This window comes from Hyperolius riggenbachi, chromosome 5 (genome assembly GCF_040937935.1).
Source record: "Hyperolius riggenbachi isolate aHypRig1 chromosome 5, aHypRig1.pri, whole genome shotgun sequence".
NCBI classification, from domain to species: Eukaryota; Metazoa; Chordata; class Amphibia; order Anura; family Hyperoliidae; genus Hyperolius; species Hyperolius riggenbachi.
In genome coordinates this window covers 140,650,138-140,677,525 of record NC_090650.1, presented here as the reverse complement: position 1 = coordinate 140,677,525, position 27,388 = coordinate 140,650,138, and the positions used below count along the sequence as shown (strand labels likewise).

The window sequence follows — 27,388 nt, the reverse complement described above, 5'->3', positions numbered from 1 at the left end:
CCTCGCAGGGCCCCCCTCTATCAAGGCATGTGGACTACTGCAAGTTGATGTGCTGATAACATGTGCAACTGCATTGACCTCTTTAGTAGTAATCTGTCCATCGCTGCCAGTGGGAATTCCACAGCATAAAAACACTTAGGCATTTCTCCTCTCCATTCAGCGGAACATGTTGCTCAGTTGGGAGCTAGGTAGCAAGTCTGTACATCAAACACTACCAAATTGCCTTCCAAAACAATCTTTAAAGACCATTTCAGACAGTGCTTAAGTATGTACTTAGCTAGAGGCACCCACACAGCAATAACAATTTGACAGTCTTCCCAACCTTTAATTCTTCCACTAGATTTGCTAGATTATCTTTAATTTTGTTCTTATATGCTTGAGAGAAAATATAAGGTCATGATTTATTCTCTACTGAAAACTGGACACAAGTAGTGACATAAAAACAAACAAACAAAAAAAAAAAAACACATCGTAGCCAGCTGTCCACAATAACTGGCACAAGGGTTTTAAAAGGTAAGCAAGTGTTACATTGTAAATTTAGATCATATCACTGTTATTTTGTGCTGTTCGTCCTTTAATACACACATATTTTCAACAGTAAGCATCAATATTTAAAAGACTGTCCATAACATTGACTTTGGTTCAAGTGGATGCCTTGGCAATTTGTAGCTCACCTTAAGTCTGACTCCTTCAGTATGAGTGTCTTTTTGTCTTTCGGATCCAGCAAGATCCACAAGGTTAAGCTGGGAGGATCTTATGTTAACAATGTTATTGACTTTTTCCATGGATTCAATTGTAACAGTGAAGACGGCATGTGACCTAGAGGACTCTCTGTTCATTGATGTTGAAGCTACACGTCTGTTACGCCATCCGGTGGTGAGAACCTGGCAAAAGTGTCACAAATTACATTTATTTCATAGACTATCAAAAAAAGTAACCAATTTTGTCTTCATATTATTTAACACAAGTGTACACGGCTTAGTAAAGCAGGGGGAGTCCTAAGCATCGGGAAATAAGCTCTATTGTACTGAAGGCTGCTAATTGTATGACAGTATGAGCTTAATTTCATAGAAAGCAGAATGATGAATTGTTAACTATTAAGCTGCACAGTCTATTTAAAAGGCTAAAAGGGAGGGGCTTTGCCTATGCGGTGTGGCTTTGCTGCAGAGGTGGAGCAAGGAAAGAGCACAGTGCTGCTCACCGAGATCGTTTTATTTTATTCAGTTACGAGAATCATGGCACTGGCTGGAGAGAATAACACAGCAGGTACAACTTTCACATAAAGATCTCAGAGTGTTTAGCAGTCTCCTTCAGTTATACCAATCATTCCCTTGCTCAGTTATACAGGTGTAAGATAAGAAAGAAAGGTTAAGGCAGAAGGAAAATGTAGTCCTGACATTGAAGTCCCCTTTAGCAGTACTGTCCATTTAGGAACATACCTGGTATGCCTCAGCAGCAGAAGTCACCACCTGCTCCACAGCGCCAACAACAAAGACTCCTTTCTTTATATGTTCCCTGAGAAAAAGTCCTGAGGATGCAGAGTCCAGCAAGTCAAATATCTGTTCATTGTAGATTTCAATAAATGAACACTTACACAGAAAACTTTTTGCATCTCCTGCCTAGAAGAAAACCAGCAAGGAAGTTAGACAACAGTTTGAGAAGGCAATATAACACACTAATTTCTAACACATTTAACATGAATTAATTTCTAGTAGACAGTGCAGGTTTGAGAGGACATGGCACTTTTCTGGCCTCAGAAATACAAAACAGGATAGCTTAGGGCCTGTTCAGACTATCTGCGTATGAATAATGCGTTTAAAATCAAAGAAACGCAAGTTGAAAAACGCATGCGTTTTTCTTGCGTTCTAATGCGTATTCTATTGCGTTTTGCACACACACATGACCCAGGAGAAGAAAAAGAATTATGGGAACCGCAGAGGAAAACGGACGCTAAAAACGCAATAGTACGCGTTTTTGATACGCGTCCATAGACTTTCATTGCGTCCGTTTGTATGCGTGACGCACAGAACTGCGTGCAGCAATGCGGATGAGAAACGTATGCGTCTCATACGCATACATGTGAACTAGCCCATTCAAAAGCATTAGGAGCCGTTTCTATGCGTTTTTGGTACCTAGACAAGTTCCCTGAAAACGTCTAGGAACGTGCATAGTCTGAACAGGCCCTTAGCCTGTAAAGAAAGAGAGGAGGCATAACAGAATGGGGCTTCTAGTACCATGGCTAACCGACACAAAAAGTCAAAAATGTTACATTGTTGTGACCTGCAAGAAGCCTCTTACACCTCCTGTTGCTGCACAATGGTCTCATTTCCACTAGGGGCGATGGCAGCATTTTCCGCTAGCGAATTCAGACAGGGAAACGCTGCCTATTGAAATCAATAGACTGCCTCTGAATTTACATGTGGATAAGAAAAAACCAAACATATGGCCAGCAGCAAAATATTTCATCACCCATGTGATTTGGGTGCGTAATTGCATCAGAACAAGTGTTGGTAAAACGAGCCCTACAAGATAACTGGGAAAACATTAATTCTAAGATAACTGACCGTCTGATTCATTTTTATAAAGTGTAGCAGCTATAGATTTAACATGATACCTTTTTGGGATTACAGCATATCCTGCAAGAAATATACTACTTGATAGGCTGTAGGCCTTATTTACAATAGTGCACAAGTGTGTAAGCTTACATTTCTCATGTTGTATGACCTCCACCTGCATAACTGACTGTGTCATGTTATAGTTTGCTGCATCTGTTTTGAATGCAAGTTGTGTAATCTGCACATTTCGGGTTCTGCACATCTATGAAGCTGGTCAATTCGGGTGCAGCCTGCATTTGGAAGCGCTGCCATTTCCTCCTGTTGTACAATCGGGCATATGTTGGACTTCCCGCCACCGCTCGAGTATGAGGAGGTCCTCATAGGTTGCACTCCTAGTTATGAGCCAAGTCTCCGAGAGGAGACCAAGCTGAAAGTGTATTTTATTAAACATCTCTAACAGTGTTTTGTAGGCTTTAATGGACAACTGAAGGGAGATGGATATGGAGGCTGCCCTGTTTATTTTCTTTTAAACAATACCAAGTTGCATGGCAGTCCTGCATTTATTGTCAGAAACATCAGATTTGCATGCTAGTTCAGGGTCTATGGCTAACAAGTATTAAAAGCAGTGAATCAATAGGGCAGCCAGGAAATCTACATTTTTTAAAAAGGAAATCCTCCATATCACTCTCACTTTAGTTGTACTCAAGCACTGAAATATGTTCTTGATTTCCACAGCCATTAAAGGGGTTCTCCAGGGAGGGTTTGAAAATAAAAACAGACACTTACCTGGGGCTTCTATCAGTTCCCTGTAACTGTAATGTCCAGCGCCGTCCTACGATCTGAAATTTCCCGCTGCCGGCCCCGGTCTAGCGCGGCACCCCAACCAACTGTGGCTGCGCAGCCGTGGCCGCACGCGTGCTTGTGTCATCGGAAGTTTACTGCACAGGCACAGTACAAGAAAACTTCGTACCAAACCTGCGCAGTAAGCTTCCGATGACGCAAGCGCACATTATTCGTCTTGTTAGGACGGCCTGGAACAAGACAGCTACAGGGGCTGATAGAAGCCCCAGGTAAGTGTCTGTTTTTATTTTCAAACCCCCCCAGAGAACCCCTTTAAGAGATGGCACTGAACATATAAAAAACCGACTATAAGAAATCTAATCACACCTATAATGCAGGACAGACATAGGGCTTGAACTAAATGTCAGTCTTGTAATTTTCTCAGTACAGTAAGTAGATCCTATTGAAAAGCAAATATGAGTTTTATACTGTATATACACCGTACATACTCAAGTATAAGTCTAAAAATGCAGGTCTGATTCACTAAAAGTATAGGGGTCGACTTATACACGAGTCACTGGCAACACTGAGTAATGAGTGTACTATTAGTGACATTCCCATTTACAGCAATTTACCCAGCAGTAAGTGACACATTCTTTATAATGGAAATGCCAAAAAAGCAGAGGTCTGAAAGACCTGGCCGCAATAATTAACAGGGAAAGGGGCAAGGGGAAAAACTGGCCTGCAGGAAGAAGGGTGAATAATGAGGGCCTGGAGGAATTATTGGCTGCACTTAAAGCGGAATATAACCCTGCATTTCAACTTTGCTCTAAAATATTATTTACAGCATATTATATGCAAAAAGCATTTTTTTTTTTACTAGACCAGTATTGGAAGGGTTAAACACAGACGTTTCAAGTTCCGTGGAGAGATATGCAAAAGTTCAGACTGTTACATTCTATGTATCTATTGATAAACAGTTACACACTCTTTGGCAGTCCTCCAAGCTCCTTCTCAGTCAGAGAGATGAGTCATTCAACACTTAGATACATTTCTGTAAACAAAATGTATCTCTTTTCAGCTTCGGATGCGTCTGCAGAAATCTAAAGGAACTTTAAAGCCCTGTGAAACCCTTCCAATGCTGGTCTAGTAAAAAAAAAAATGCTGGTTGCATATAATATACTGTAAATAATGTTTTAGAGCAAAGTTGAAATGCAGGGTTATATTCCGCTTTAAGGGACAGGAGGAGTTAATGGCTGCAATACTGTAAGCAGTGCAGTCAATAACCCCTCCTAGTCCCCAAGTACATCTGTTAATTCTTCCTGGGCCCTAAGTGCAGCCATTAACTTTGCTGGTTAGACTTACACTTAAGTCAATAAAAAATTGCAGCTTGAGAATGTCAAATATTGGAGTCGACTTGTTTGTACAAGCAGAATCAATATTCAACAAAAAAGTGCAAATGTATAGCGCACATTGATTAAAATTGGCTACATCATGTTCTGTCAAGACTTTCATTGCGATACATTTAGGACCAACTATTAAAGGGTTTTTGTTTTTTTTATAACAAAGGTCCCTCTTGTATCTGCGTTATTTGTATACAAAAGCTTTCATCAAATTATGCTAAATCAGATATTTAATGCAGAAAAAAAAAATCGTAACTACTTTTTCACAATACTTGCCTTTTCTATTTCACGGTTGATTAAGAAGAACAGGTATTCAAAACTCCTAGGTATTACGCCTCTTAAATTATGAGTGAAGTTATCAGAATCAGATGGTCCTTAAGGATAAAACATGCACACTAAGTTAGTGCCACAAATAAAGATTATGACAATTTTAAGAAAATGTAAACTTTTGTGAAAAAACAATTTCCTCTAGAACAAAAACGTACTGCAATTATTTCAGCACCTAAAACTCTAGTAAGTCCTCTTTAAAAAAGGCACAAAGTCAAAACTGAACACAGTGAATATGACACTGAGGTTCATACCCTATCCTAGTATATCCAAAAGCCCCAATTGTGTTCCACACCTGGAAAAATTGTATGTCTTGAAAACAAAGAGAATACTGGCTACAGCACTACAACAGTACTTATAAAAGAAGCAAACCCTAAAAGAGTTCCCGGTATGTGACAGAGGGCCTAAACTTACTCAATATTCTCAAATATTATAAAGCAATATCAAATCCACATAGAGATTTTCCCCGGATGTAACATACCCTTGCTCCCTGCACAGTTCCAGTGGCATTAAAATGTTTTACCCATCATATACGTTTTTAAAGGTAAAGGGACCAGCCAATTGTGTACATGCCTGACATTGTAAAGACAGGGTCCCTTGGTGTTGTAAGCATAACTGTATGGTTAAAATACTTTTTGGAAGCTTTCCTTCCCCATTTCAACAAGGTATATTAGTATGATCCTTTACTTCTTTATTGTTTGTAGATTTATGACTGTGGAAGCTTTGTACATGACATTGTATGCACCATTATTTCCTTTATTGCTTCCAAGCTACAATTACAAAGCTACTTGGCATAAAAGGTAGCATAAAATGTTCATCAACCCAAAGTTTGTATCATCTTACGTAGCACAAGAAAAAAAAAAAAAAAAACACACACACACACACACACTATATGTTACCTTTAAAAATGTACCAAATATACTCAAGGTGCGGGGGTGGGAGGTTAAAAGTTTGATACTAATGTAGGTAGTGGGATGCCTCTGATGGTCTTCACAGATCCTCTGCGAGCCCACCTAGCTCCGGCTGTCCAGGATCCTCCTTAGTTTCAGGTCTGTGCTCTTATCCGTGAATGAGCACATCAGTACTGCAGGTGTGGTTATGGTTTGTACATGTCTAGCAGAACAAAGCCACTCGTTTGCAGAAGACCAGGGCCATACATGAGCAGCTTTGACTCTCTTGGCATGCATGAACGCGCATGCCCTGTATGGATAGGCTCATACACGGACGGGAGCAAAGTGACAATGAAAATAAACGCTTGAAATCTCTGAGTGTGTGATGAATTTCTATGACATAGGAGGCTCACTTCCTGAGCTGAATTACTGTGATATTGTAATTTATTGAGAAGCACCAATATATTTGTCATGTAGTTACACACACTTACTGTCGCCAGTTCTTCCATCTCACCATACCAGGAGAACGCTGTGCATATTTCTTAGCTTCCAAATTTTGCTGAGATGCATCCATGGTGCAGGGGCATCTTGTGGACCTTTTCTCCCCAAGCTGTCTAAACTACACTGCCCAGCTACACAAACCTCTGCTGCTCCAATTATTAACACTGATCCATGCATATACTAATCACTATGTACCCTAAACAACTATAAGTACAGGCCTTATCACCTCTCCAGCCAGAGTCCTCCATCTGCTCTTTGGTCAGTTGCGGGGGTCATTGAAACTGCAGGCAGTGAGCCCTGACTCACATGGAGAGAGTGTACAGCGGACGATTAGGAGTAAAAGCTGCTGCTGAGGTGGAGGGAGATGATGCCACAGGGGATGTAGGCAGGTGGCCCAGAATAGCTTCCACTCCCCAGCTGGTGCAGTGTAGCAGATCAGACACTGAACCTGCATGCTCCGACTCCTGCCACTTCCTGTCCCGGCAATCTGAATAACTGACCCTGGAAGCTGCTTTAATGGAAACGCCCCCTCCTGGATTGGCTGCCGGCCTGCATTACATGGGGATTGGTGGAGAAGGATCCCACCCGCGGAGGTATCGGAGCCAATTATAATGTTCCATTACTATTGGTATTATTGTGGTCACACATTCAGATGGCTGGGACAGGAAGTGGTAGGAGTCTGAGCATGCAGGTGCAGTGTCTGATCTGCTACACTGCACCTGCTGGGGAGCGGAAGCTGTTCTGGGCCACCTGCCTAAATTCCATGGGGCACCATCTACTTCCACTCAGTGACAGCTCTTCCGCCTCTAATCATCGCCAGACACGCTGTCCATGTGATTCACGGGCACACTGCCTACAGTTTCAATTATACCTTGACCACTCCACAAGTACTGCACTTGGGGACAGGGGAACATATGTGCACATTCAGACCACAAGAGGCACTTAACCCCCCCCCCCACACACACACACACACTTTGGGGGGAATATACACATATACACACACACAGTCAGTGGCTTGTAGAAGGCGAGGTGTTTTTAATTTCCTTTCTCCCATTTAGTTGACTATTGGGCTTTTGGCATGGTTCCCACTAGAAAGCTGATAAAAAAAAATAGCATTTTTGCCTGGTCAGAGTAGGACTCACCAGATTGGCACAGTTGGTGAGCTTAAACGCGTTAAAGCGTAACCAAGAGCCCCTGTCACTGCTTTCCTGTTGTGTGCTGCAGCCCCTCTGTATTTATATATTTCCTGGAGATCTCCAGTGCTGCATGCATGCTTTGCATAGTATTGCATATAATTATATAATTTGGTTTGTGCTGCTCATCAGATCAACGGGTGATCTGATAAGAAATTGCATCGTGTGTAGACATCCAAATTGTTTCCGATCGATAATGCTATCTATTTTGCTTTGATAACTACCCAAAAGATTGTGTTATCAATCGAAATCCAATCGGAAATTATCTGATAAATCTGTCGATCTGACAAAAAATTGAAAACGTGTGTACCAAGCTTTAAACACCCATGCATTATGCTTACCAAGCATCGTAAAGGTCTTTCCAGAACCAGTTTGACCACTGAAAAAAAATAATTGTAAATAATGAGGATGAGCATATAGCAGTAATCACAGCTGTGGTATACTAAATTTGAATAGCAAAAGCATTCAAGCTGTTATTTTATTCATAAAAGGTCAAGTGAGATCGATCCATCATTGCTTCCCTATTTTATCAAACATTCCCTGGAACAAAACACCTGGATTGCTAAAGCTTCACATTTGCAATGGAAGGTGGACCCAGACCTAGGCTGGATGACTGAGTGGCAGCAGAGGGACTCGGACACAAGTGTTCATACTGCTTGTTTATAAAGCATTTATACATCAGACAAATGCAGATTTGCTTTTAAAAAGACAGTCAGTTATAGCATTCAAGAATTGTATTGTGTATATTCACAATAGTATTCAATGAAAAGTGACAATCATGAGCATTAAAAACAAAATGTTGCAGTTATGCCTGAAAGCCGGTGGCTTCAACTATTACATTGCCGCCGGCTATATTTAATTAAATTAAGCAAGTTGTAATACATTTGGCCGCAGCAAGATGGCCGTAAAATACATTGTGCTTAGTGTAATCATTACATCTCTAACATTGGCCGCTGCGCTGCGGCCACTTCGCACATTGGCCGGCCAGAATCCGAAGTGGCTGGCCAGAATGCGAAGTGGCCACACTTCGGGTTCTGGCCCTAACATATATACTAAATAACATCTATCTATGCTGTAAGAATAAAGCCTGATGTGTAGCGGTGTCACTAATATAGATGGGCAATGAGATGCTAATAATTCTGCATTGATGCTAGGTTATGCAAATGTATGCTCATGAAATCATTTGCTCATGAAATCAAATAATTTCGATATGTTAAAATTTAATTTGGTGGCTACGAATTAAAGGGTACCTGAGACAGATGAAAAGAAAAGTTTTATACATACCTGGGGCTTCCTCCAGCCCCCTTCAGGCTAATCAGTCCCTCGCTGTCCTCCTCCTCCACCTGGATCTTCTGCTATGAGTCCTGGTAATTCAGCCAATCAACGCAGTCCGGCCATGTGCCGCTTCCACAGTCAGGAGCATTCTGCACCTACGCAATAGTGCTGCGCAGGTGTAGTATGCTCCCAGCGGCGGAGTGTGTGCATGCGTACTACACCAGACTGGCTCAAGTACCTCGGCCCATAGCAGAAGATCCAGGTGGCGGAGGAGGACAGCGAGGGACTGATTAGCCTGAAGGGGGCTGGAGGAAGCCCCAGGTATGTATAAAACTTTAATTTCATCTGTCTCAGGTTTACTTTGTTACACAGTAGTACCATACTCTACATATGCAGCCCCCACAGAGCTGCAGGGAATCCACTGAGAATGTTATGCACATTGAACACAGAGGTGTTGTCTGTCACCCATAAACCTGGTTCAGATTGTGCATGAAGAATGCGTAATACAGAAGAATCGCCTCATTCTCCTGCAAAGTAACTGCACTCTTACATGTACCCACAATTACATTCCCTAGGGACTGATAGATGTAGAAGGTACAGACAGGAACAAAGAACAAGTACTCTTACCAAGGACTAGTTTTAGTCTAAAAGTATTAGAGGCAGAAGATCAGCCAAATAGCCAGGTAACTGGTATTGTTTAAAAGGGAATAAATATGGCAGCCTCCATATCCCTCTCACTTCAGTTGTCTTTTAAAATTCCTAAGTGTTGGCAGTTAAAAGAAGCATTTTATGTTACATACTTTTAATCAACAAGATTGTAATATGCAAATTAGAGGAGTCGGAGTATTTTTGTACCAACTCCACAGCCCTGCTTCCACGGTTCCTCTACGTCTTCCAGACCCTTCCCGTCCCTATACCACCTACCTTTTTCAAAGAAATAAGGCAATGCCTACAACGCTTTATTTGGCAAAACAAGGCCTCGAGATTACGCTATCATATCACGACTTTACCCAAAAATATGGGGGGGGGGGGGCCTATTCCGAACTTGCAGCTTCATCATGCAATAGCATCTCTGGTTAGGATAATGGATTGGCATCGTCACGATTCCTATAAACAGTGGAACTCAATGGAGCGTGATATTTCACACCGTGCTCTAGGAAACCGTCTTTCATCCTGCTATCATAAACTCCCTTATGGTGGCCATACATGGTACAAATTTTAATTTTTTTTTTGGACTACATAATTTAGTTTGTTTATTCCATTAGATCGAATATAAAGATTTTTCCAGTATGTCCAATCAGATTTTTCTCGGAAAAACGGGCTAATTGTTCGAATTTCTTGATCGAAAAAAAAAATATTTTCACCTTTCATTCAATTCGATCATTCAGATTGAATAAAACGGGAAAATCGAATGTTTTTATTGTGTCATGTATGGGCACCATTAGGCTATTTGCCAAATATAGTCAAATAGCTCTCTCTTCTCTGGCGCCCTGACCCTCCCCTCTTCTAGATAACCCCCGCTTTACCCCGGGTACTTGTGGGCTCGCCTATAGAAATTGGAGGCCCCCTGAGGGCATGTCACCTATTGGCTGAGGGTAGCTGGAACTTTTTGAATGATATGAAATGTCGCCGAGACTCTCCCAGCTGAGATGTATGGGCTTTTTCCCAATTCAAAGACTTCCTACACGGCCTGGGCTCGAAGGCGGATTTTTCTCGTCCACTAACCCACTTCGAATCGTTGTGCTCTGGGGATGGCTTTATGACATAAGTAATATCTCAGATATATGACTTATTAATAACCTCTAGAGACTTTGGTGACATCCTACGTTCAAAATGGGAACATTCCCTCGGAACTTCTTTCACAGACTCTCAGTGGCAAAAGATGGTTATCTTGGCCCATAAAGCCTCGATATCGGCTCATATTCAAGAGTCGGGCTACAAACTCCTCACACTGGTATCAGACCCTGGAGCGGCTTCACAGGATGTATCCCATCACGAGCCCTCTGTGCTGGCGCTGCCAAGTGCATACAAGCACATTGCTGCACGTCTTTTGGAGTTGCCCGGATCTAAAATCATATTGGCAATCTGTGAAATGTATAATGGAAAATGTGACAGGTGTCGATGCTTCCTCTGATCCCTCATATTTGCTGCACAACACGCCCAGGAGTCTAGGAAGATACAAGAAGTCCCTTTCCAAACATTTAATTAATGCTGCCAGACTAGTCATAGCCCGTCATTGGAAATCGACACAATCTCCCACTATAGCTGAATGGTTGAGAGAAGTTAAACATATTATTAAATGATGGAAAATCTCCCCCAATCAATATACAACCGGGACGAGCAATTTAGCCACACCTGGGCTCCTTGGTCAGAGTATGAGGAAACAGATGAGTACACTAGACTGCTTGATACTTAACTACCGACAACATATACATACACCTTCCCATGTAGACATTAATTGGCGTCTTGACTCACAACCCCTGGCGGGTCACCCATGTTTCGTGGCCCCCCGTGGACCCCTGCGCCTCAGCACACTATCATGTGGCATTACCACACTTCTTTCATTTCTTTCTTCCTTTCTCCATCATCTTTTCTTCTGGTTACACTTTCTCTTTTCCCCTGTAATTCTTTCCCTACCTTATTCTCCCTATTTCTCCTCCTTTTTCTATCCCACTGAATATCGGGTCTCATATGCTCTGTTATAATTATCATTTATGTATGATGACATGGGGTTCCTGGTTCTCTGTCCCGCTGGAGACACCCGAGTGTATGATCCCTTTGGGCCTTGAGGTCGTCTCCCGTTCTCTATCCTCCAACTTGGAAGTACTGTTCATGGGGCTCTCTGTAAGTCATATGGGGGCAGCCATGTGAATACGATTGTTAATGCATATGTAAATGACTGTTTATCCTTCCTTTTTTATTTTTCTGGGCATATGAAGACTGTAGATTTATGTACTGTTTTGTAATGGGAGTATCTTACATCTGTTAACCCATATCTGCTGGCAGCACTGGCTAGCAGCCTATTTTCTATGTTAGTGTTAGATATGCTATGTTCCTGGATGTATTACATTTCCATTTTATGTCTGGGATGTTCTCTGTTTTTCTATGTAAAACTTTGTTATAAATAAAGAATCTTTAAAATAAAAAAAAAAAAAAAAAAAGAACACATTACTAATACTAGGTGTTTGTGAGCGGTGTACAGGAATTTCAGAAATTTTAATTAAAAACAAACACAAATGCTTTGAGCAAACACGATCAAATGCAAAGTGTTTTACACAAGCGTTTTCTATATGTCAAAGGGCACCTGAACTGAAAGGGATATGGAGGCTGTCACATTTATTTCCTTTTAAACAATGCAAATTGCATGGCTGCCCTGCTGTTCCTCTGCCTTAAAAACTTTTAGCCATAGACACCGAACAAGCATACAGATCAGATGTTGACTGAAGTTTGACTGGAGTTGCAACATACTTGTTTCTGGTGTGTAATTCAACACTACTGCAGCCACAAAAATCAACAGGATGCTGGACAACTTGGATTGTTTAAAATGAAATAGATATGGCAGCCTCCATATCCCTCTCATTTCAGGTGTCCTTTAAACGCACATCCATACAAGAGTTTGTGTAAAGATGCCCTAAAAGCCTGTATACACTAGTAGTAATATCCTCTTGAAGGACTGTTCTTAAAGAGAATCTGTACTGTCCGATTTGTACAATAAAAAAACATACCAATCGAGATACTGATCTCCTGGAACCCTCTTTGCCATTTCCGCTGCAATCCTGGCTTTTATGCACCAGTTTTAGGCAGTGTCAAACAAAAAAACATAGCGGCTAACCAGGAAGTGATGTGTGTGTGTGTGTGTGTGTGTGTGTGTGTGTGTGTGTGTGTGTGTGTGTGTGTGTGTATATCTCATGTTACAGTATACTAGAAGTTTTTATTACACAGTGAATTATCTGCACTCCAGTCTGGGATTCTCACAGTTTCTCAGCATGTGACAGGCAGCTCCCTCCCCCCTCAGCTTTACAAACTGCATCACAGACAAGCTGAAACTGAGAGCAGAGAGAGGAGTAAATAAAGCACACATAGACTGTAGGGGGCATGCATAACTTGTATTCATTACAACAGAGGCAGCCCATTCCTACCTGGGTCGACAAAGCTTGACAGGGAAAAGAAGATTAGATATATTACAGAGACAACTAGAAAAGGCTGCAGTAATTCAGACCACATTAGAACAGGTATAGGAACTTATAGGATAGAAGAAATAAGGCTGAAAATTTTGTTACAGAGTCTCTTTAATGGTTTCAGACAGCCTTTCCCTACACAAATATGCAGCTTGGCTTTTTTTTTAATCAGGGCGTCCTGTTATTTGGACGAGGGAGTTTGATGGGGGGCAAGCTTCTAGTTCAATGCAATACAATTCCATGCAGCCACTGGCTAACAAAAATTTACCAGCTGCCATTATAAATCATTCAATAAAAAACCCTTCCCCAAGTGCATATCTGCACCAGAGGTACAAATACTTCAGGTACAAAAACAAACACATTATATACGTACTAGGCAAAAATAGTACCGTTGTAACCATTCATGCAGGACTCGACAATATTTTTTGCCACGCATGAGAAAACAGATTCCTGAAAAACAGAAAAACATATCACAGATTCTGAGAATTGCACTTAACACCACAATGCATTTACCATTCATACTGCTAGATTGTACTGAGAGCTTCAGTCTAAATGGACTGCTCCTGCTCCTTCATTGCAATTCTGTATAATAGTTCACCACTATTTACAGTAAATATAACAAACACTATGTTTTGTATTATGTATGAAGGATTGCTTATGGAACCAATGAATGTGGATACCTTAGACCACATGTGTCGAACTCCAGGCCTGGAGGGCCAGATCCATGCCAGTGTTTAGGATGGACTGAAAAAGAAAGGAATGTGTTCTACCTGATGGACCACACCTTTCCTGATTCAGACCCATCAATTCATTTGAGCTGTGTCAAAAATGTGTGAGGATCTCAGCCCTCGTAGGACCGGTTTGACATACCTGCCTTAGATTGTAAACATATATGGCAGAGCCCTCTTCCCCATGTGCTCTTTTTTACAATGCTATAGACTCAGTGACTTGTCTGCTAAATGTAACCCTACATTGCAATCAGTTCACCACTATTTTGAGTACCATTATTTAACGCTGTAATATACCTATGTCACAGTGAGGTTGCTTCATTATAACTAACGCGCCTGTCAGTGTGAGGTAATTTGCAGGAGCATGAGTTAAAATTAGCATGCACACACAATGCACGGTTCTCTCCGCGTGCGCTCCTGACTTACGCAAGCTAAATCTAATTGGCAATAGCATGTAGCACGTTTTCCATAGTTCACTAGCACCACTGCTACTATGTTAATTAACAATACGAATCGGCCACGCAAGTGGACTTTTGCGGTAGCGCTACATGCTATCACATGGCAATTAAGTTTAGCTTGTGTAAGTTAGGAGCGCACGCTACACGGGGAGGACCATGCATGGCGGGTGTACGCTAATTTTAACTCGCGTTCCCGCAAATTACTGTGCAATGAGGGGTGCGTTAATTATAATGAATCAACCTTATTGTTTGTAGAGTTCATCCAGTGTAATGCTGGGGATACACGGTACGTTTCTGTACCATGTATCGACCAGCTGATCCGGCCAGCTGATAATATTCAGCTGGCCCGATCATGCCGCTCGACCCGCGCCCGCCCGATTCCCGCCGGCGGACAATGGCAGGGAATCGAGCGGCTGATAAGGACCGCCGGCGGGGACGTGCGTGAATCGATCCGTGCGGACGAGACTCGGGTCGTCCCGTGTATCCCCACCATAAGGCTCTCTATTATTGCTGCAAGGATCAGCGGGTGGTAGGGACAATCCCTTACCTGCTTGCCCCTAATACACTAATGACAGAAATTCCACCCCCCCCATCAATAAGACAGCCGCTACACCACTCATAACATTCCTCCTTGCTCCTGGGTATATCCTGGTTCTCATGTGTTTATCCTGGTTATATGCGAGACACACGTGTGAACCAGAATATACCTGGGAGCAAGGAGCGAGTGCTGTGATTACAGTGCAGGATATTTGGGCGCAGCCGGCGCCACCATAGGCCGTAATAGGAATTACGTCTATAGCGGCGCACAGTCAGTAACTTCAGCGCCGTCAGAAGACAGAGCTGAAGTTGCTTCTAAAACAATGTAATTCGCCTTCCAGCAATAGCTGGAAGCCAAATTACATTATTCCCCACTATCCACGTCGACCTAGAAGGGGAATAGAATTTAACGCCGCTGGGAACTTGTGCAGCAGCAGGATAAGCCATATCGGCTGTATCCTGTGCCCAAGGCGGCCAATTCATATGTATGCTTAAGGAGGAACGTTCTGAGGGGTGGAGTGGCTTAGATGTGTTGTCTGATCCAACTGCGGTGGATGGGAGAGCAGTGCATTCAGATAAGCTTGACTTTTCTTATTACATTGTACTTGCATTTTAAAGAGGATTGGGCGAATATTCAAATTTCTGGTTTTACGCTATGAAAGTATTCTGTTTTCATTTAGGGCTACCCAGATCTAGGAGGGCTTATATGCTCTGTGTAGTGAACACCACTCCCCAAGTGCAGGTGATGTGCCTGGTTATAAGGTCTGGCAGCACTCCAGGCCCAGCAATGCAATTAGCTCTTATAGCTAATAAGTAAAAGCTATAATACTGGATGGTGCCGGTCTTCATCTTTGAAAATAATTTTTAAAGGGAACTTGAAGTGATATAGAGGCTGCCATATTCATTTACTTTCAAACAATGCAAATTGCCTGGCTGTCCCTAATACTTTTAGCCATAGACCCTGAACAAGCATGCAGATCAGGTGCTCTAACTCAAGTCTGACTGGATTAGCCACATGCTTGTTTCAGGGTTGTGACTCAGACACTACTGATGCCAGAAGAAAAGGACTGTCATGCAACGGATATTGTTTTAAGCCTGGTCTACACGCTGCGATGTATCTTATCAATCGAGCCGCTAATGCGGCTCGATTGATAAGATCCAACAGGTCCGATCTCGCCGCCGCCGATTCCCTGCTCGTTCCCCACGAGCGGACAATCGCAGGGAATCGAGCGGAAGATAAGCGGCGCCGGCGGGGACGAGGGGGGGGGGATTGAATCCGACGCACGCACGGGCGGGCGAGCGGGGACGCGGGGATGTGGCAGAGGCGATCCGGCGGCTAATAATCGCTGCATGTAGATTCAGCTTAAAATACATTTGGCAGCCTCCATATCACTCTCAGGTTAACTTTAATAAATGCTGGCCGGGTATGCAGGATAATCATGTTCACCAATGATCCCCAGCCCTGAGAACCATAGTAAATCAAGCCCATTCGTTTCTGTGAACTGCATGTAAAAATTTGTTAAAGGGTACATACAGCAAGCATACAGACCTGAGTTGCATCCACATTAGCCACATGATCAAATGTAAAAACCTTTGGCTCAGGTTTGGAATGCAAGCGAATTGTGTTTGGAGACATTACAGAGAGACACATTGCCTGATCCCCATCGCCACCGACCAGACTTCCTTCAACAGGGGGACGGACCCTTACAAACACTCTTATGGCATCACCCTCAGAGCTGCAAAGGTGAAGGGGAAAAAATCATTTGGGAACACAGTATATATTCTTATGTAAAATTTATTACATAAAGATTTCTCTCTACCTTGGTAAGCAGGGTGGAATGTCAACTAGGTCACCTGTGAAGTAAACAATTTTCACAAATTCAGAAAAAAAACAATGCTAAAAACAAAGAAACATAAGGAAGAACACACAAACATGTACTTTTTAAGCCTACAAACAGCTACCATATCTGTTCTGCTTAAGGGATGGGGGAGAACTTATACCCGAGTCAGACCTAAATTTCTGACTTACAGCCAAGTATTAAGTGTCTCCCTGTTGTGTTTCTCCCCTATTCTGGTCTCCGGAATGCTGGCAGCAGACTATGTGTCCCTGTCCACTCTGACCCCTATTCTAGCTGAAATTGTGGCCGGTATATGTAAATGGTTGCATCCTTCCCCCTCCTTGCGGAAGTGTGGCTGCAATCAAATCTGCCCATGCCGCCAGCCATGGAACTATTTGTATTCTTCTGGGGCCTGTAAGGTCACATGACAGCCTTAGGTATGTGTTGCCGCCCCACTCTGTCTACCTCCCTCCACGTAGAATTAGAACAGGGCTACAAGAAAATGGTGATGTTGACAAATGCGGACATTTTGTTGTAGCTCTAACTATACAGTAAACACGGAGTGGAAGCGGAGTACAAAAGCAGAGAGGGAGACAGAGCAGGCGCTGAAGCGATATGTCAGCGTGGGAAGCCACGGAGCTGGGGAGTGATCAGTGACTGCCGCCTGCATATTCTACTGGGTGCCCTGCACCTGACTTCCTATCTCGAGGGCTCCTACACCTGACTTTCTATACGGTGGGAACCTGTGCTTGGTTACCTATACTGATGTTACTTACGTACCTATACTGAGGGCACCTATATACTTATACCGAGGGCCCCCCTGAATACCTAGACTCATGACCCCCCCCCCCCTTGCATACCTATACTGAGGGCCCCTGCATGCCTATATGGGGGGCACCTACATACCCACACACTCTCTGCCCTTGTTCTCTCTTTTCAACCCTTCAACAACCTCAATTGTGCCCCTGCTTTCCCCAATCTCCCTGCATCCTCAATCAATTCTTAAGCTCAACACACACCATACAATCTTGGTTGTACAGATTTACCAAATCTATGTAGTATAAGGGCCAACAGATTGAAAATACCTTACATGCTTGATTGGATAAGCTCTTATACTACATGAAAGTGGTAAGATTGAACAACCAAGATTGTATGGTGTGTGTTGAGCCTTAGTCTATTATCCCAGCACCCTATATAATCCCGTTGTCTATTCCCCCACCACCTTAACCTCCCTAGCGGTATGGACAGATATATCCTTCAATAAAAACATGCTGTGAACAGTATAAACGTGCATACAAATCAAAAGGAAAAAAAAAGGTTCTAAAATAAATTTTATCACCTTTCGCACTGAAATCTTGGGAAAATTGAATGCCAGGGAGGTTAATCAGCCCTAAATCTATTCCCATAATGTCTAAGTCTAATCCATAATTGCACACTTTGAAGGGTCGACTTATACTTGAGTCATTTAAAAAATTTCAGCTTAAATAAATCCTGTAATAAAAAAAATATCCCTCCGGGGGATACTTACCTCGGAAGGGGGAAGCCTAACGAGGCTTCCGCCCCTGTCCTCCTACATCCACGATCCAGCACAGGCATACTAGCAGCTTTTCATTCAGGTAAGGCGGAAACCAATGTTAGTTACCTGGTAACATCCTTTTTAGTAACCTCCAGGACAGGTCCACCATGAGAACGACAGGCTCCTCCCAGGAACAGGAAACGTCCAGATAGAGTACTCTATAAATCTTTGTCCAACCCCTTGATCCTCAGTCAATTCCAAGTACTGTTCCTAAAAACAAAGGGGTTTTAATATTCATACTGCATATACATATACTTTTCTTGTACTTATATACACATATAAATCCTTTACTCGGGTGGGTTACGGACCTGTCCTGGAGGTTACTAAAAAGGATGTTACCAGGTAACTAACATTGGTTTTTCCATTAACCTCCAGGACAGGTCCACCATGAGAAGATGAGCAAGAATCTTACCCAATTAGGGTGGGCCGACTGCCTGCAGGACTTTTCTCCCAAATGATTGCTGTCCTGCAGACATCAGGTTCACTCTATAGTGTCTAGAGAAGGTACTTAGACTTGACCACGTAGCTGCTCTGCAGATCTCTTCCGGCGTAGCACTCGCTCTGTAAGCCCATGAAGTGGCCGCTGCTCTAGCTGAATGAGCTCTAACTGTATATAATACCGTATCCCCTGTAATCTTATAGGATTCCTCTATACACCGTTTTATCCACTTAGCGATTGTTCTTTTTTGGCATTTTCCCGCCTTTAGTAGCCCTGAAGTGTTGATTAAAAGGGCTCTAGAACTCCTAAACTCCGCTATCCTTTCTAAATAGCATCTAAGACATCTTCTGAAATCTAAACCCGGCTTGTATTATTTTCTTTAATCTTTTTATCTTTTCGCTTGTTAAGTACATTCTTTCTGTTTCTGAATTTATTATGACTCCTAGAAACTGAATCTTTGACGTTGGTTGTAGGACCAACTTGTCTCAGTTTACTATCCATCCGAGGGTCTGTAACTGATCTAGTACTTTTTCTTGTATTCCTCTCTGTTTTTTGGTATGACTCCGCCACTACAAGGAGATCGTCTGGATATGGAATTATGAGAATTCCCTCTGCATGTAAATACTTTATCACTTCCGCCATTACTTTTGAGAAGATCCTCGGTGCTGATGATATTCCGAAGGGCAGGACAGTAAACTAAAAATGTTGAATCGTCTTCTTTTCCCTTACCGCAAATCTCAGGAACTTCTGAGACAACGCTCTTATTGGAATGTGCCAATATGCGTCCCTCAAATCTATGTTTATCATCATGCAGTTTGTGGTTAACAAGTTTCTCACAGAGAATATGGATTCCATCCTGAATCTTTGATAAGACACAAAAGGTGTTTAAGCTTTTAAGATTAGAATTAACCTGAATTTTCTCGTCAGCTTTCTTACCAGAAAACCGTCGAATAAAATCCCTGGTTGCCAGTGATCTGACTGCCCGGAACCGGTCCGACCATGTTCTCGTCTAACATTGATTTTATGATGCTGGCTTTTCTCTCTGTCCTTTTGGAAGAGGAGTGGCAATAAATTTTCTTGCTGGAAGGGACTGAAACTGAATTTTGTACCCCTGGTTTATAAGATTGAGGATGAAATAGTTTTTGCTTATTTTCGTCCACTGGGAATAGAATTCCGATAGACGACCCCCAACTCTTTCTCTGGCGTCACTTCTTTTCTTGACTATTTTGGTTTCGAAAAAGAAAACTCTTTTTCGTTCCCTCTCTATTAATAGCCCCAGGTCTCCCCTTGCTACGTATGTTGTGGCTGCTGCTGGTCGAAAATTTGCCCCTGCTGCAGTCCAGGCCTTCTTAAGGGCAAACTCCACTTTCTTATCTTGTGGATCCTTCAGGTATCCCGGATCCTCAAAGGCTAATTCATTGTCTATATTAACCTGTGAGATGTTGTAGATCTATGTATAGGGAAAGTCAAAGATTCTTTTGGTTCCATTCCCTGATACAATCTATTGTGCATCGATAATTCTGATTTCTTAGATTCAATATTTAGAGTTTTATTAATAGCCCAGATAAGCTGCTCAGTCTCATCAGCTGGAATCTAAACCTGGAGATTTTCTGATTTCAGTCTGGCTGTCCATACTTTTAGAAGAAGAGTCTGACTCATCATTATCCTCCTCTTCACCCTCTGTATTTGGTATATCTACGGCCGGCCTGGTCGTACTAGTACCAGGGATTACTGCTTCTGTTGCTGGTATGATAGCAGAAGCAAATACTTCCCTTAATGACTTAATTGTCTCAGCCCTCTCCATTTTTACGGCTGACATTAATTCTTCCTTTAAGTCCCCTGAATGTTCCTGCATTAACTTTACTTAAACCGGTTTGACAAAACTGCTTATTATAAGTATGGGCCATTTTTGTATCACAGAGCGGGCACCACCTTCTTGGCCTTGCTGGGTCAGTAGACTCTGTGCCCTATAACAATACAAACAAAAAATATAGTGTCATTTTTCTTTCTAAACCTAAAGAAAGAACACCCTGGTGCGCATATGTCAAAGAGTGATAAGTAACCCTGAGCCCAGATGGATAAGAACATGTATAGAAATATCATATACATATGATTTATTTGAGGCCATCTATATAATCCCCCTATATATATTAGACAGGGGATGATACCACATAAACTGCCAACAGGGTTATATACACTTATATTGCCTGTACACTGATCCTATGTTGGCCCCTATATATATATATATATATATATATATATATATATATATATATATATATATATATATATATATATATATATATATATACACACACACACACACACACACACACACACACACAACATATGACCCAGCAATATCACAACTGAAATATCTGCAAAACATATCTCCAGCTATATGCATAAGTTTATACAGACCTCAGATCAGACGCTAAGCCGGCTTTATATTATACTGCACAGTCAGATAATAAGTAACAGACCTCAGTACAGACGCGGCATAAGGCGTACGGCTCATACCATATAGGTCCCCAAGCCTCCGCCACTCTCACCTTTCCTGGCTCCTGCTTAGCGTCCCTCCCGCTCCGTTCGTGACACGAAATGCCGAACCATGTGGGCTTCCGGCGTCTCTTCCCCGCGCCACCGGAAGTGACGCCGCGTAAGGGCGGAAGTACGTCACAAGGACGCCGCCATTGAGGGCAATCAGCCACCTTCCCTCCGGAGGCCTGCTAGACTTCCCACGTCACTTCCGGTGCGCCATTAGCCTCCGCTCTAGGGGAATCATGGACACCGCGCGTGTCCTCCGGATCCACCTGCAACTCGGGCAGCCAGGACAGCCACAGGAGAAGGTACACCTCGCTTCTCCTTACTAGACCCAAATACCTCTCTAGGTAGGTCCACCATTCGCCGCCAACCGGGTCCCAAACACACCTGGTCTGACGGACCGGCGAGCGACTAGAGCACTCCTTGTTCCTTGGAACAGGAAACGTCAACTGAGGATCAAGGGGTTGGACAAAGATTTATAGAGTACTCTATCTGGACGTTTCCTGTTCCTGGGAGGAGCCTGTCGTTCTCATGGTGGACCTGTCCTGGAGGTTAATGGAAAAATAGCCTATGCCGATCAATCCGCTCTACTGCGCAGGCGTGAGTCCCTTTGCACCTGCGCAGTAGAGCGGATACGATCGGGCTCGGCTATTTCCGCCTAGCCCGAAGGAAAAGCCACTACTGCGCCTGCGCTGGATCCCGGCAAGGTAAATATATCAAGCCTTGTCAGGCTTGTCGGGGGAGGATTGCGGGAGGCTTCGGGGGAGCCAGCGCTGAATTGCCTGCAGATACAGGGATGGGGGAAACCTCATTGGGACCCTGAGGCTTCCCCCTCCCGAGGTAAGTACCCTGTAGGGGAGTTTTTTTATGATACAGAGTCTCTTTAAGAGGGTCATATATTGTTGTCGACTTATAAACGAAGTCAACCTATATTCGAGTATATACAGTACATACAGTGAAGGAAAGAACTATTTGATCCCCTGCTGATTTTGCTTTCTAACCAAGAAACGACCAATCTTTAATTGTAAAGGTAGCTTTATTGTAGCTGTGGGGGCTCAAACCCATTAAGGGCCCTTTTCCACTAGCAATCGCTAGCGTTCATGCTGAACGCTAGCGATTGCTGAATCGCAATTAGCGGCGATTCCCCGACGTTCGCGGCCGCGATTTTGCTATGCTATGCACTGCATAGCAAAATCGCGGCAAATATCGCTCCGCCGCGCGTTCGCGTTCCCGACAAAAACGAATCGCGGTAGTGGAAATGACCTACCGCGATTCCTATGTTAAAAAGCAAACCGTAGCGATTGTAAAATGGCTAGCGGTTTGCGTTTTTGCGATTCAGCCAGCGCTGGTGGAAAAGGGCCCTAACAGCCTTTTCTAAGTGCTAGTGATTTGAAAAAGCTCTTGCTAATGTAATGCTATGGGGGATTTTTACAAAATCACTTCGCTCAAGTGGGATCACACCTGTGGCATTACATTAGTGGGCAAGTGACGGAGGGACGCTTTCAATTGCGTCCTACGTCGGGTTCCAAGTCACATCACATGACTACCACGCTTCCTCCGTCAACCCGGAAGTATGAAGTGTGGTAGTCACATGACGCGATGTGTGACACAATTGAAGGGGAAGAAGACTGAAGCCTGGTAAGAAACACTCACTCCCTCCCTCACCCGCCCAGGTACACTTCGTCCCCCCACCCCCAGTGGAGCATCCCCAGACCCCCACCCCCTGTGTATTTTGCCCTTAGAACAGTCTATTTCTTCACTAGTGTGAAGAAATGTTCCGTTTTCCCATTGCCCCCAATGCAGGGCTTCATCTACCATTTCCGGTCCGCTGGCTCAGCGGTCCAGAACAAATAGGTGCTGCAGCAAACTTTGTGCCTGTTCGTGCGGAATGGATCCGTTTGAACAGATGGATGTGAACAGATCCGTAGGTTAACATTGGATCCGTTCCATTTGTACAGTATCCGTTCCGATCCACACAACGGACCGTTTTTTTAATGCCAGTGTGAAACTGGCCCTATACTTTTAGCCATAGAATCTGAACAAGCATGCAGAACAGAAGTTTCTGACACGATTAGCTGCATGCTTGTTTCAGGTGTGTGATTCAGAGGCATCTTGAGTTCTCAGCTTCCCTCAGCCAAATAAAAGAGTTTTGGGTTCGATTTCCTGTTCAAGAGAGTTAAGACTGATTTGAATTGATAAAAGCAACTTTTTTTATCATCATTAATTTAGGGAGGAATCACAATTGAGTCCACAGAACATGTTCATGGTTTTGCAGTTTTTTTTGCGGTTTTTAACCAGTTCACCCCCAAGGGTTTTTATCCTAACGGACCAGAGCAATTTTCAGTTGTCAGCGCTCCTCCCTTTTATTCCCTAATAACTTTATTACTACTTATCACAAGAAAATGATCTATACCTCGTTTTTTTCGCCACCAATTAGGCTTTCTGTGGATAGTACATTTTGCTAAGAATTTTTTTATTCTAAATGCATTTTAATGAGAAAAACAGAAAAAAAAAGAAAAAAAATCATTATTTCTCAGTGTTCAGCCTTTATAGTTTTAAAATTAAACATTCTCCTGTGGATAAAACAAACACGTTTTATTTTCCCAGTGGTCCCGATAATTAAACCGTTTAGATTATGTCCCTACCACAATGTATGGCGACAGTATATTATTTTGAAATATAAGTGGTTATTTTTCTGTTTGTTCTGGCCATAATTACAAGCCCCTATGTAATAAATTAAAATTAATTTTCCCCCATAAAATATAGAATAAAAAAAGCTGAGTCCCTAAGGCAACTATTTATTTATTTTTTTTAAGCTGATTTTTTTTTTTACAAGTGTTTTTTTTGGGGGGGAGGGTCGGAAGTGTAATTTTATTAATGATGTGTATATACTTGAAAATGTATGTATTTTGTAGGTGTAATATACTTTTTGGCCACAAGATGGCGCTAGTGAACACTCATAGGCCGTGTTCATTTTTTTTTTTTTTTTTTTTACACTTTATTAAACTGTTACATTTCCTGTTTATGTGAATGGACGTAGCCGCTGTTCGCGGTCACGTCCATTCACTCCAGGCACTGCGATTGGGTAGTGGACTGTTCGGTCCTCTTCCCCAATCACCCAGCACGGGATCCCGACGGTAATGGCGGCGGTAGCGGCGGACACACGGCGGTAGCAGCGGCGGGAATGCGCGACGTATTAAAACGTCATGTTGCTGTTAATAGCGGTAAGCATGACGTTTTAATACGTTAGGATGGCGGTAAATGGTTAATGTGCTTTTTTTTTTTTTACACACCTTAGCTGACTGCCCGCAATTGGCATCACACATGGTGTGCGAGAATGTATTGCAGGCAGAATGCGGAAACCAACCAATCAACATCTGTCACATCTGGTGAAATTCTGCATGAGGGGAAAATGCATTCATTTCCCACAAGTGTGACCCCTGTCTTGAGCGCCTTTTTAAAATGATATGCATTGCATTAACGCAACATAGCTCTGTCTGCTGCAGCATGGCTCCCACTCGTAATGTATGACAGACTTGTGCGCAGTCTGGTAAAATGCGTACAGCAGCATGTTGTGCTCTGCACTAGGGAAAAAGCAAAAAAATAACACATTAAAAAGATTGGGTGCATTTTACATTGCCCATCAAACAATGCTGAACGCATACCCACGCATAGCATGAAAGGGACCTTAGCCCTTGCAAAGTAGAAAATAATAACACAATGATTGAGAGGGACCTCAGACAAGTGTTTAATATGTATGCACGTTTATGTCAGTTCAGGTAGACTTTATTATTCAAATTGTCAAATAGTTAATTATTAACCCCACTATACCGACGTTTTATGCCCTGCCCAAAGTACGGTACACAAAAGTTTGAGTCGACCGCCGGGACGACCCATCGTCTCGGGCAATGGGCCACTAACCGAGCGTATTAGTGTGTATGTGGACAAGCATCTACAGCCACATGTCCATCGTTTACCTTCATATGTTCGGGATACATTGCACCTTTTGGGAATTCGAGGGGTTGCAGCTTCCTGCTGATTCTTTGTTAGTGACCCTGGATGTGGAGGCCCTCTATTCCAGTATCCCACAAGCTAGGGGAGTGGAGGTTGTAGGTAAATTTCTTTCAGAGATGGAGATTGGAGAGATGCCTCACAACCAATTTTTTCTTGATTTACTAACGCTCTCTTTTCGGCAATGATGCCTTCGTCATGTACCTGTGCCACATTGTTGCGTGGCACAGGTACATAGACGATGTGCTTATGTTTTGGACGGGTGGCAAGGAATTGTTGCATGAGTTTGTCACTGCTCTTAATTGTAACAACTGGAATTTAAAATTCACGATGGAATGCAGTGATCATTCCATAGCTTTTCTCTTATGATTGGGGTCAGTGTCGATGGTTTTCTGTCAACCAACTTGTATCGTAAACCTACTGCATCTAATGCATATCTGCATGTCAACAGCGCACATCATATACATACGTTTCGCGGCATTCCAACGGGTCAATACCTGAGGGCACGCCACAATTGTAGTGACGAAATTACCTTTGAAAAGGAAGCCAAATTATTACGCTCTCGTTTTAGAGAGAGGGGGTACAAGGATCGGTGGCTGAAGAAGGCCTATAAACGTGCGAAAACGGCGGATCGTACGACACTTTTGACCAAAAAGAATAAAGATATCCCCAGTAGCAATTTTACGCGTTTGATTACTCGCTTTTATGATCAAAACAAAGGTTGACAGGATACTTTGTCGACACTGGCATGTGCTAACAAACGACAAAACTGTGAGGGATTTTGTGTCATCTTCCCCTCAGATAACTTATAAACGCAGTAAAACTCTGCGAAATTGTGTAACATCGCATTTCTGGGGCAAAACTAGTCCCCAGAAACACTGTACAGTTACGGGTACATACCGTTGTGAAGGGTGTGTTTATTGTCAGTATCTGCAAATTGGTAAGTCTGTAGTGTTACCCAATGGGCGACAATGGAAATTAAGACATTTTGTTAACTGCAATACGGTGGGTGTTATTTATCTACTGTATTGCAGATGTGGATGTTTTTACATTGGTAAAACATGATTAGCATGTGACGCTTAGTGTAATGGAGCGCACACGCAGCCCAGGGGAGGCAGAGGAATCGGCGTGCTTCTGAGCCGGACGCTATGCGCCGGCCAGAAGCGAAGTGGGGATGACATACTGCGCGCACAGGGCGCAGTATGTCCAGGTTGTAGGTCAACAAAGTCGCCGGACACCGGGAGGGTTATTAGAGGAACGGCAACAGACGGAGGGGGGCAGGAGGAGCTAAAGGTATTTACTTACACTCCCCCACACACTGCCGCAATCTTATTTTCAGTTGCGGTATCCTTTAAATCTCCAATCTCCAGACACGTGCATTTGGAACATAGAGGAGATCCTAGTTTCATTAGATTTATAGGTCTAGACAGGATACACGCGCATCCCAGAGGTGGTGATATTCATAGAGCCCTCTCACAGTTGGAATCTCGTTGGATTTTCAACCTTAATACCACTGAACCAAAAGGTTTGAATGACAGTATCAATTATCGAGTGTTTCTGCCCAAATAACCTTCATAGTATAACCAATAACATCCCTGGAGCCTGTTGGGATGTTTTTTGATCTGCTCTCTTACCTTCCCTTCTTTTTCTTACTGTTTCCCCTTTTCCCTTTCTTTCCCCTCCCCTCCTTCACCCCCCCCCCCCCATCCTTCTCTCTCCTCTCCCCCCCCCCCCCTTCTTTTCCTCTTTCCTTTTTCCCTTCCCTCTTTTCTCCTTGCTTCCTCCCCCCTTCCCCTCTATCCCTATGTGCACTTTAAGCCACCATTTGCGGGGGTCCTCCGGACCTTTCGCCCGCTGATCCTCTCCTGCTTTACTCTCTCAGGTCTTGTCCTTTTTTGGCTGTAGCTTTTTTGGTGTTGGCCAATTTATATACTGATGGGGTTTTTTTTTACTACACCCCTACAGTTGTTATATTTTTACATGAGCCGGTCACTCTCCATTTCCTATGAATATGTATATTGGTCTACTGAGATGTACGGATATCCGCGTCCGCGTATACGGCGTACCTAATTTTTTTTGGGGGATGTCGTCTGTTGATGCGGATTTCGGTATTTGTGAGGTTCAGTGTCCACTATTTATAATTATATGATACAAA

General features: G+C 43.0%; 1 protein-coding gene across 1 annotated transcript in view; it reads right to left on the bottom strand.

Annotated features, from left to right (window-relative positions):
- Nucleotides 1–27,388, bottom strand: part of KIF15 (kinesin family member 15) — a 118,167-nt gene that overhangs the window by 88,071 nt on the left and 2,708 nt on the right. The window contains exons 2-8 of the mRNA XM_068236320.1: nt 16,646–16,679; nt 16,375–16,561; nt 13,476–13,552; nt 7,991–8,028; nt 5,011–5,112; nt 1,440–1,615; nt 675–884 (exon numbers count right to left, since the gene is read on the bottom strand). Coding sequence (XP_068092421.1) covers nt 675–884; nt 1,440–1,615; nt 5,011–5,112; nt 7,991–8,028; nt 13,476–13,552; nt 16,375–16,561; nt 16,646–16,679 — 824 coding nt within the window. The remainder of the gene's footprint in view (nt 1–674; nt 885–1,439; nt 1,616–5,010; nt 5,113–7,990; nt 8,029–13,475; nt 13,553–16,374; nt 16,562–16,645; nt 16,680–27,388) is intronic.